Consider the following 12072-nt stretch of genomic DNA (forward strand, 5'->3'; position numbering starts at 1 on the left):
GAGTCTTAGGCCTTTAATCTGGGAGTACAAACTACATCTGTCACCTGGGTATCTGTGGCGGTTCCTAAGCAACCACAAGAGTTTATTTTTTTCTGCAGTTCATATTTAAGAAATAATTTGCTCATGCATGAACCAGCCTGAATCAGCCTGAGCACCACCCCAGGAGACAGAAATTGTAAACTGTAATTTAGGCTAATTCTAGTCTAAAGCATGAATTAGAGTATTTTATGTAATCTTGAAAAATATACCATATAAATAAATGTAAGCAGAGAACAGGTACAATTAATTTGAGCACAGTAGGAAGCTTTAAGTAACTCTGGGAATGTGAGAAACCAAGTCGGAACATATTCTTGACATGTAAAAATATTTCCCACCTGCCTTGTTTGCATAAGAACAAGGTTTTAGCAAGTACATATTTGCATGTCAAAGTTAAAAGTGGGGAAAATATTTTCACCCTTGTAAGAAAAAATGCATAATCTTGGCACAGGCAATTTGCATTTAGTAAGTTTAAAGTATCTTAAGTCCTTTCATGCTGTATGGGAAGTGCATGAACGTGCGACAGGGGTTCCATTTCAATGAGTTGATTTGCAAAGGCACCACGTGGAGCAGTAATTGATCTGATCTCTCTGTGCATTAATTTGTACTACAATTGGCTGTGGCAGTCCCGAGCGATTTGTGCCTCTGAGATTCGTCCCATTGTCCTGCATCTCAGAGTGCAGCAGTGCAGTTGGAGTTTAAATGCTGCGTGCCTAATTGAAAGCAAGTCCCTTGAAGATGTAAATTTGAGGAAATCAGGAATCCTGAAACGATACCTGATTTGGTGCCGGCACTCATAAAAATGATGTTGGGCAAATGCTGGCACAGCTGGAGCCTGTGAATCTGTGGAGATTCTCTAATACCAGTAAAGCACCCTGGAAAATGCATTTGGGACTAATTATGGCACCTTTTAGACTATTACTAACCTAGCTTTAGGCCATCACTTTGAAGGCATGGTACATTCCTTCAGAAACACTCTGCAAATGTCCTGTTGCTCAAGAAATAGGGATTGCATAGACAGGCTTCATGGGTGATTTAACTAACATGCTGGAGATTGTAGATAAACTAGATCCAATTATATCATACCTATTCAAAATAAGGCAGTAATTATGTATATAAAAGTGAAATGTAAAAAATACATTGCCATGTAGCTGTGGAGATAAGCCTTGTCACTATCCTGTCCAAGGAGCTGCAGAAGGCTGCTGATTCACTGCTGCAGAGGAGAAAAATAATCATTTGTTGAAAAGGCACAACTGGGATTTGGTAGAGCTATTCTGGAATTTGCCCACAGGATTGCTCTCTGAATCTGAACTGCACATGATACAAATTGTGAATTTCTGTGAATTTCAGTCTGTTCTCCAATTTGTTGATGTGAAGGGGGGGTTATACCTCCCTTTCTGCTGCAAGCTCATAAACATATGAGGCTCCAGTAATAATTCATGTGGCACATTAATGAAACAGCACCCGCATTATTTTTTCCTTTTATTAGCTCACTTCCTGCTCCATTGTGTTTAATGTGTTAGCTGAAAGCAACGTGAAATTAAAACCATTTTTGGGGAAGAAGTATTTCCTTCCTTAAGTGTCCTAAGCAGACCTCTTAACTTCAGCCCGTTATTTTATCTCTGCAAGGATGGTGGGATGTAAAGGTTGGGGATGCCAGGTCTGTTGATGGCAGCAGATCCAGGGGGTGTCCTGCAGTTTGGGGCTGCCTGGGGAGCTGCTGACACGGCCCTGCCTGCCCCAGGCCCTGCCTGCCCCAGGCCCTGCCTGCCCCAGGCCCGGGGGCTGTGGCTGCTGGCACTGCCATCCCCAGCTGAGCATTGGAGCTGCTCTCAGGTCCAGGTCCCATCTGGTGCTGCTCAGCTGCCCCACTGATGCATTTTTGTCACCTGGAGAATGTTTTGAAGGGATATTTTAGCACAGTCGGTGCTGTGCTGCAAGTCTTCTTATGTTCTTATGCTTCTGTTTTCTTATGCTTCAGGCCAGATCCTGAGCTGTGTCGTGCTACAGTGAAATGGAGCACACAGGAGCACTGCAGGATGATTCTTGATTAATAATAAGCAGCCAGTCATGGATTCAATGGCATGCAAAATGCAATGGTTTTAGAGTGGACATGACTTTCTGAGAACAGAGTACAACTGAAGCTAAGCTAATGCCTTGTAAGACAGTAGCATTAGATGTGGTTTTGTGTGTTGTCACAGACCGGATAGCGATAAATTGGATGAAATAGGAGCTCTCTTAAACAGTCGGGCAGCTTGTGAATGGCTTTGAGCTCCTCGAGGAGGTGAACAGCACTTGTTAATGTGTCACAGTACAGACACAGCGAGAGTTGCACTTGTACTGCTCCAAATAAGCCTCTTCCAGAAAACTGCTGCAGCTTCATCCTAACACACTGCGGCAGAGCAGGGGCTTTCCTGGGATTTCAGTCACCTACCTGTGTGTGGTCTGTGTTTGTGAGCACCACCAGGCACAGGTGAAATGTGTCCTGCTGGTGTCTGATCACTGAAGCACTGCCTGTGCACGCTCTGTCCAAACTTGCAGCAAAACAATTGCAGCCATGCACTCCAAAAGCAGCTGGGAGGCGTCCCTGGGCAGGCAGGAGTCCCTTCTTGGACCCGTGTATTCACATGGAAGGTGATTGATTTAGAGATAGTCACACACCAAACTGAATTCTGTGAGTGGGTTATGTGTATGAATTTACATTTATCAGGGCTTTCGTGCCTTACAACTGCATGGCACTTTCCAGACTGTGCCAACTCCTCTGGTTTCAGTAAACTGAGTGCTCTGTATTTTCCTGCCTTTTTTTTTTTTGTGGTAGATAATACACAAATAGGTACTGATAATTCCTTTTTTTCAGCTGTAGATAAGTTTTGGATTTCTCATGTAAAATGGAGTCACTCTTCACCTCATAACTCCTCTTCAGGCCAGCTGTGTGAGCTGGGTGGATGTTGGTGGCTGTGCTAAAGGTGGTGCATTTGCTTCCAGGCAGGGCAAGCTTTAAAATTGCCTGCTATGGTCGTGCATGGGTACAGCTGGAAGAAACCTTTCTAGTGTCATCTTAGCTCTTTGGCCAGAATGTGAACTCTCCTGTTCTTTTTGGCTTTGAAATGCTGATTCCAGCCTTCTTGTGGGTTCTTAAACACCTTCTCAAATGACCCATTTTAATAACCCAAAAGCTATTATATAACGAGCAGCCATAATTTAGTCCAAAGCTCTAGGGGATCCTTGCAGTTCAGCAATGAATAGTTAATGCAGTATAATGTTTAGCAGGTTATTAGTTTTCACTGTACAAATGCTGATCAGGGAATGCTTTTATAAGGTGTTTAAAAGAAAATGTAATTAACTGGTTGCGTGCTTCTGTTGCAGCTCAAATTGAAATTATTCCATGCAAGATCTGTGGAGACAAATCATCAGGAATCCATTATGGTGTCATTACATGTGAAGGCTGCAAGGTAAGCTTCTAAAATATTAAGTCTGAAAAGAAGCATTTAGCCTTTTGATAGTGATTATTTTCCTTCTTTTTTTAAAGAGCAAGCATTGCTTCTAAGTTGAATATAAAATCATTGGAGCTTCTGAAGTACTGGGTTTTTTGGCTTTAAATAGGACATTTCTATGGCACACACATAGGTACAGTGCTGCAGATTTTAGGACAGTCCTCAAAATCACAGAGATGTGCTGGGTGTGCTGTACGTTGTGTCTGCATAAGCAGAAGAGGAGTGCAGAGGAATGATCTGCTTCCAGCACAGCACCAGGAGCCTGCTCAGTGCTCTCAGAGAGGGAGGACGGGTCTGGCTTTCCTGAATCTCCCTGCCTGGTTTTGCTCTGTGAGTTGCTATGAGCCCCTGTTGAAATAGGTGAGAGCTCTCCCCTGTGTTTCTCTTGCATCCTACTGCAGTTAGAATCTCTTCTCTCTGGCAGGGGAGCTGGTGTTCCACGCTCCTGGTGCTCAGCTCTTGCTGAGAGCACTGCCTGTTCCTTGCAGTGCAGTCACTGCTGTGTAAGCCTCAGGCTTTGAAGCTTTTCCTGGAGTCGTACCTTTGGTAAATCCAGTGAACAAGGATTGCACAGGAAGCGTTTTTGTTTTGTTCAGTGCATCTGTCACAACCAGGAATTAAACTGGACAGTGCCAGCAGCAGGTGGGAGTGAAGCTGATCACTGCTTTTGATCCCTAGTGCAGCAGCACAGCCCTGGCTTGGGGTGACACGGTGCGCACAGCATGTTCTGGCTTGTTGCTCTCTTCGTGGATGTATGTTGCAATCCCATACTGATAGTTTTCTCCTCCTAATCTATACTTGGGGTGTGAAGAATTGATGATTAGAATAGTTTTTAGTCTGCTCTCCTGACCTGCTTGTACTAAAACCCATCTTCAAAAAGTAACTACCTTGCATTCACATTATAAAGTTTGCTTTTGTGTTTTTCCCAGGAAGATTTTTGTGTTTTCATTACCACATCATCTTAGTGTTGTAGAAGTACTGGTAACAATGGAGGAAAAAAACTAAATGTGAGAATCTTGGAATGATATGGGAACAGCACCTTCTGCCCTTTGACTGCTGTTCCTATGGAAAATGCAAGAAATGCACTAAAAACACATTGATAACAAAGTGGTGACTATTTCCCGCTTTATGTTATTAGGCAGCCTTTGTCAAATTTCAGCTGTGGGAAGTGCAGACACTTTTTGTGACAGTTCTGCTGTTTGGCTGTCTTGTCAAGGATCGAGTGATGTTCAGGGTCTGAGAGCTCTTTAATCTTTAAGTGGTCTGGGCCAGAGTACCCGTGAGGAGATCCATTCCAAACCTGAGTGCAGACACAGCAGGGTTAACACAGTGCTGATGCTCAGCTGGGCCTCCCCACACTGCGCTTCTTGCAGAGCAGCAGCCCAAGGACAGGGAAGCTGCCAGCTGTGTTTTCCTTCCTTCATCTTCATGCACTTAGTGGGAAATGTGTGTGCAGTATCTATGTTTTAGAACAAATGATTTTCCTTCAAATGCTGTGTAAATCAAGTTCTCTTGGAGCTCTGTGCACTCCTCTGCTTCTGAGAATTCCACCAGAATGGTCAGCTGGTGACAAGGGCAAAAGGGAAGGCAAGCAGGCAGGGGTGCTCAGCACACTGAAACCCATTTGAACCTTGAAAGCAGAGTGTGAGAAGTAAGACAGTGGCCCAGGGAATGATTCAGGCATTTTCTCCTCCTCTTGAAGGAGCACAGCAAAGTTTTGTAGCCATAGAATTTCAGACAGAATTTTAAAGCCAATTAATATCAACTTCGTTAACCAAGTTATCTTCCTTTGAAAAGCTCACTTCTAAAGAAGCTCAGTCTTCAATTGCCAGGGCCCAGATGACCTGCAGGTAGTGACAGACTGGGGTGGTGCTGGTGGGCCTAAGTCACAGGAAGGGTTGACATGACCATGGCCTAGGCAGCATTTAAAATGCCCTGCTGTGGCTGATGGATTCTGCTTGTGCTACACTCTGCCCCAGTAATGTCAACAAAGTCTCACCCAACAGAACTATTTTGGCTGGTGGAAAGGTTGGCATAGCTTGGCTTCTGCCAGAGCAGCCAGGTGTGGATCGGTGTGGGTTTCTTTTCCCAGCTTTTCTGTGGCTGTGACTGCTGCAGGTTTGAGCACGCTTACGGTGCACTTCATGTTATGCTAAAGTTTCCTTTGTAAGAAGTACCTGGCTACAGAGAGCTCGTTCCCAGTGCTGTGCCTTGGCTCTTGCAGCCGCTGTCCTGCACAGCCCCGGGGAGGTCAGCGAGGCTCTGCACAGGTGCCACAAACCCACCCGGTGCAGGAGCAGGGCTGTGGCTGTCAGAAGGGAACAGCTGCGCTGCTGCCTCGAGCCACGCCTGTCAGCAAAGATCTACAGGCTGCAACAGCCACAGCAAAGTGGGGTGTTTGCAGCTTAGACTGGTTTCACTCCACTTTGGCATGAACTTTAATGTTACTTAATCCTAATGTTGACTGAAATGTTACTCTGTAAATACTGATAACCAGCAGAAATATAATTTATTCAAAACCTGAAGTGGAGTTTTAGTTGCAAAGACCTACTGTGCAGTTCTAATCTGTGTCACGGATGAAATCACCAGCTCTTGGCAAATTGACTTTTGCTGATTCCACTGCTCTTCTGCAGCCTTGCAGCCCTTGCATTTCAGAGTTGAAAGTGTTCTGACTAGGCTGAGTTGTTACATTGCATTTCACATAACCAGATGTGAAGATTTGTAATGAAACCCATTAGTGTTTCTTGGGAAGTTTTCATTTCCTACCTTGCTGTGATGCTGCTGGCTGTTTTTATGAAATTATTGGTAGTGTTTTGCCAGGCATTGAGTACTCCCAACCCATCAGCCTATTTAGCTCAATTTGAATCTGCCTTTAAAAAAGCAAAATTTAACACCCCTTCATCATCTCCACCTTAACTGAAAATTTGAGGTCTTTAGCCAGGCTGTATTTTACACTTATCTAGGAGGGCTTATTATAAATAAAATGAATTTTTAAAGAGAGGGTAGTTGTAGGAGTGCTACTGACAAAACTGGTATGGAGCACTTCACTCAACCATTAGCTGTGGGAACCCATTAACAACCTTTTATGCTGTAGGAAGGACCGTGCTGGGAAAGGAGAGTGGTTTGTGCACGTCCATGTTCTTTTCTCCTGGCTGAAAGTGGAATTCAGTTCCACACTGTCATACAATGAACTATATAATTTAATTTGCAGATGCAGTTACTTGGGTTTGCTGTCAATAGTTCATGCCCAGCTGACCCAGCAATGATGTAACAATCCCTCTCTTTACCTGACTGCATGCAGCTGGTCTTACAGAACCATCCATGCAGGGCATTTCTGGGCATTTCAGACACTTTCAAAGGTTTAGCAGGACTGGCTTTTGTCTCTTATGTTTTTGAGACCTTGGATGATCTTGTCCATTGTAACTGCAAACTGCAGCTGGGTTCTTTACTTCAGGAAACAATCCTGATGTGCTGTCCCTGCCCATCTCGCATTCATTTGTTGACAAATACAAGCTCACTCCTGTCTTTATTACAGATGTAAAACTGAATGGTTTTGCTCTGTTTTCAGTGACACTGACTTTGTTAACAAATACTTCAACAACATGGTTTATTAAACAATAATGTCAGAGCACTCTCCTCTGTTTACAACTGAAATATGTGCTGGTGGTCATAGAAGGGTTAAAAATCCAATTTGAATGTTTGCCTGTCTTTTGTATTACAGTGCATTTTTCTGATGTTTCTTCGAACAAAAGTTGTGTTGGTTTGCTTTAGAAAACAGTAAAAGAATGACTCCCCCCCCCAACTAATTGTTAATTGCTCAGAATATTGCAAAACTTAATGATACGTGGAAGTCTTTAAGTATTAGCCATAAATCATGGGATTATGAATAAGCCTTTGTTGTCACAGGCTGGCGTACAGTCATTCCAAAACGTCTGCCATTAGGATGCAGCAAGGCAGCTGTCAGCTGTTTTCTTGTAATTAAACAGCCAATGAGCAGCTAATTAAGACATATGTGTATACAGAAGTGGAAGTGGGTATGTTAATGAACTGTAGGAATCAATTCATTAAATGAAAATTTGTCAAAAGACCAAACATGAGCTCAGCGTTTGGGCCCATGCGCGGTGGAGAGGGCGCCTGTGCCGTGTGGGACACGGGGGAAGCACAACTGGCTCAGGAGCCAGCTCAGACACCAACGTCTGCAGTGCTGAGCTCCTGAGCAGAGCAGCCACTGAAACCATGCATAGACTTAGCAGAAACTGCTGTTTACACTTCAAAGTCCCTTTTTAACAAGTTGTTATTCCAACTGACTTGCAGATGAAAAGTTCTTGCGCTCTTTTTTCCCCAAATCTGATTTTGTGGCAGCGAATGAATACCCGTGCTGTGTATAAAGAGGAGCCTGTGGCTTGGTGCTGTGCTGTCCTTCTGGCCCCAAGGGGTCCCTGCAGGAGCAGGGGATGTGCAGAGCTCAGTGCTGGGGCTGGGTGGTTGTGCTGACACCAGGAGGGGCTGAGATTCCACCCCAGCGTGCCTTGGCCAGGGCGCTCCGGCTCGGGGCTGCTCGGGCACAGCAGCTTTGTCCCTGTGCTTCACCGGGAGGGGTGGCTGTGCCTGGCCCGTGAGGTCACACGAAACACTGGCTGTAAACAGGCGTGCAATAAAAGGCATGTGGCCTGGGCTGGCTTGCATAAGGCTTGAATGTATACACGTGTACCAAGCATGCATCCACCTCCTCCTTCCTGGTGGAAAAATTACAGGCGGCTCCGTGCCTCTGGCAAAAGCCAGGGAATAGAACAACAGAATGGAGTGTTTCTCCTTTTAATAAAGGAGGGAAAAAACCTAGAAAGAAACTGTGGGTACTTACGGAAGGCTCCTGTAATAGGGGCTTCCCCACGTGTCTTACAGGGATGTGAAAGCCCAAGGACCACCAAAAGCATACAAAAATCACAAGTAAATTACAGTACCGTAGAACAAAAAATCCTCACTTGACCTTCATGGTCAATTCACTCCCAAATCTCAGATACCTGTGTTTCTGAGCTCTGGACGAGTTTAGATGAGTTTTTGAAGTTTGTGGCAAGGTTTCTTCTTTCTTTAGCTACTGCTGATGTTTTCTTGGGTTTGTTTTTGAAAGCACTCTGCTCTGTCTCTGATTGTAAAGTGCAACTGCTTTTAAAGGCCTGGGTTCAGGCATTTCTGCTCTACTGGAAATTTACCTTCAAGCTGTAACTTAGCTGATACATTGTACACTAAAATGTATTGAGCAGCTGTGTCTCTAGGGAAAATCTGGAAAAGGCCAGTATTTCCTCCATTATAATACTAAAAATAATCCTCAGCTTGACAAGGCTGTTCTTAATAAAATATGCCAAGTGGCAATTCAGAATCAGTGTGTTTATATATATATCTCAGCTAAAGGAAAACATATGGATCCTTGAAGTTATTGGGATGTGTTAGTTGCACATATTGTTTAGGCTGACTTCCACAGTCTCAGGGGTGGCAGAGGGTTTGACACAGCTTGTATGTGAGCTAGAAAAGTGTTTGGAGAACTGAAATTTTGAGGGACTGGTGCAGAACCTTGACCAGTCACTGGTCAGCTCAATCCCTAATCCTGTTTTTCTGGTGAATGGCATTGCATTTGGAGTTTAGTGGTGAACGTCCTTGTATTTGCACTGGAGTGACAGATTCCACTGACGGTGCTCCCAGGACTGGAAATGAATCGATCTTCTTATCCAAGAGTTGGTTTCTCTAGAGGGATCAGTTGTGATGTTAGGATAGTAGACATTTCCATGGTATTTCAGGTTTTCTTTAGGATGAAATGTATTCAATTGGAGCTCAATATGTGCCATACTTTCAGTCTCAGTGACAATTATCTCATTATCAACAGACATGAAAAAAAAACAGTTGAAAGTTCAGTCATATAGAAACAAAGACCAGAAAAAAGGGTGAGAAATTATGTACAGGAAAACAAGATTAAAGATAGCATCTTCAGTTTCTGGGTTTTTTTTGTATTCCATGTTTCCCCAGTAAAGCTTTAATGAAAGGGGTGTAATCAGCAGAGACTGGTTCCCTCCTGCTAAGATGGAGCAGGGGCTTTGTCTCGGTGTTTTGCCCTGTTTCTGTCTGCAGGCAGTTTGATAGGAAGTACTTGACTGCTTGAGACTTGTCATGCAGAATCCTTCCTTTGTTTGCTCCACCAAGTATGTGTGTGTGTGCTGAGGGACTCCAGCATGAAACCTTTGAGTAAATAACAAATTGGTAAAAGTCCAGCTTTAATTAAAAGGTGCCCAGCCTTTCCAAGGAACTATTTTCTTTGCAGCACTGTTAATTAATCCATTATGTGGCAACATAAAACTAAAATAGTGTGCTCACTGCTCTCAAATGCCTCTTTAGAATGACTACATCTTTGCAGAATCCTTGTGAAGTAGGTATTACACACACGGCAGCTTATGTTTGGGCAGTCTGTGGCAAAAGGATGAAATGGACTTCAAAGCAAACATCTGCAGAGTGGTTAATGACATGCACCCTTCTGGAGGAGACAAAGTCGTAGCTGTGCGTAACCGTCCAGCTCCAGCCTCCTTTGGAGATGGGGTTGCTCAGGAAAGAGATCACACATAAAACATGTTTTAGCTTTCCCCCTCCTTAAGGATCTAAATCCTGAAAAGAGGTGAGCACAGCCTGGGCTGTCAGCATCAAACTAACTCACATTGTAGCAGCAGTGGGTGACAGCAGCACCAGAGCAGGGACCGTCCCTCTGTCCCGGGAGCACCTCAAGTGCCTTGTCTGGTTCTGGGCCCCTCGTGACAAGCAGGGCATTGAGGGGCTGGAGTGTGTCCAGAGAGGGGCAGCAGAGCAGGGGAAGGGTCTGCAGCAAGTCTGTTACTGGCTTTAAGTCTGATAAGGAACGCCTGAAGGTGCTGAGGTTGCTCAGTCCGGAGAAGAGGAGGCTCAGGTGTGACCTTCTTGCTTTCTGCAACTCCCTGACAGGAAGATGGAGCCAGGTGGGGGTTGGACTCTTCTCCCGTGGAGACAGCAACAGGACAAAAGGAAATGGCCTCGTGCTGTGGCAGGGCACGTTTCAATTGGGTATTAGGAAAACAATCTTCACTGAAAGGATGGCAGCATTGGAATAGGCTGTCATGGAAATGGTGGAATCACGATCCCAGGAAGTGTTCAAAAAGGCGTGTGGATGTGGCACTTGGGGCTTACTGGTGAACACAGTGGGCTGGGATAATGTTTGGACTTGATGGTCTTAGAGATCTTTTCCAATCTTGATGATTCTGTGAGTCTATAAAAAAAATGTTAAGAATTTGTTCTTTGTACGAGAAACCGTTCAGCATCGTGCTGTGTATTTTTTAAACACATACGCACACTGGCAAGGCTGGACATCAGAGCCTGTCACTGACACTCCAGAGAGCAGAACAAGGGTGTAGCTGTTGAACCCTCCCTATTTTGGAGAACTGTGCCATCCCAGGAAAAATAGGAAATCAAGGTCTATAATTCATTTTATCTCATTTAGGAAGAGCTAGTTTACCATATGTAATATAGGATCAAATCAGTGAATAAAAAGTGTAATTCCTTTGTGTTATGACACTTTTTAATGAACTGTTTCTTGCTAGTTACTGTTTTCTGTTTATTTCTAGGAGAAGAAAAAAAAGCAACAAAACCTTTAGTTTTAACTTGGTTTAGTTGACTATAGAGCACTTGAACTTCTTTTCTGTCAAGTACACACCACTGTTCAGTCTTTATTTGCCCCATCAGTTACCAGCTTCTTGACTTGTGTGTTGCCATTGCATCCCAGGGCTTTTTCAGGAGGAGTCAGCAGAGCAATGCCACGTACTCGTGTCCCCGGCAGAAGAACTGTCTGATCGACCGGACCAGTCGGAACCGCTGCCAGCACTGTCGCCTACAGAAATGCCTTGCTGTGGGGATGTCTCGGGATGGTAAGCGCTGCTAGCTCGGGGCCTGCCTGCAGAAAACTGACCTGAGGTGTACTAGGAGGGATGGTCAACCAAAAACAGCATTTATTGCTAATTGTGCATTGGGCTGATAGTTGAGATCGAGTGAGTTTTAGATGCTGCGATGTGTTTTTCTATGTTACATGCTCCATGTTGTTGGATGCTGCTGTATACTCAGATAAATATAAATCAGGGCATGTACAAAGTTCTGGGATTTATCTTTTTTCCTATTTACCTATTATAGTTCCCAGTTAAGAGCTTTGTCTCTGGTCGTTTCTTGAAGATGCAGATTTTTAGTCTCATGTTAATACTTCCTCTATATAGTCATTCCAACTTAAGTGACCTCTTGTAGTTGCCAGTAGCACTGGCTGGTGCGTGGGTACGGATCAGAACTGCTTCACAGTATCAACAGAAGTTAAATATGTGTATAATGAATGATGGAAATAATTTAAAGAAAAAAAGTGGTTTTTCAAAGATAGAATTCTGAAGATGTTCCAGTGCTGTTAATATTGAGCTCAGAACTGCAGCTCGAGTAGTGACGAAAGCCCGCCTCTGCCAAACAGTTGCTTATGTAATTGAGTCAGAACTGGCTT

General features: G+C 44.2%; 1 protein-coding gene across 3 annotated transcripts in view; it reads left to right on the forward strand.

The window, feature by feature from the left end:
• Positions 1–12072, forward strand: part of RORA (RAR related orphan receptor A) — a 349533-nt gene that overhangs the window by 323083 nt on the left and 14378 nt on the right. For all 3 annotated transcript variants that reach the window (XM_063412518.1, XM_063412516.1, XM_063412517.1), the window contains 2 exons: positions 3403–3488; positions 11323–11464. In XM_063412518.1, coding sequence (XP_063268588.1) covers positions 3403–3488; positions 11323–11464 — 228 coding nt within the window. The remainder of the gene's footprint in view (positions 1–3402; positions 3489–11322; positions 11465–12072) is intronic.

Source organism: Prinia subflava, chromosome 15 (assembly GCF_021018805.1).
Source record: "Prinia subflava isolate CZ2003 ecotype Zambia chromosome 15, Cam_Psub_1.2, whole genome shotgun sequence".
Classification (NCBI taxonomy): domain Eukaryota; kingdom Metazoa; phylum Chordata; class Aves; order Passeriformes; family Cisticolidae; genus Prinia; species Prinia subflava.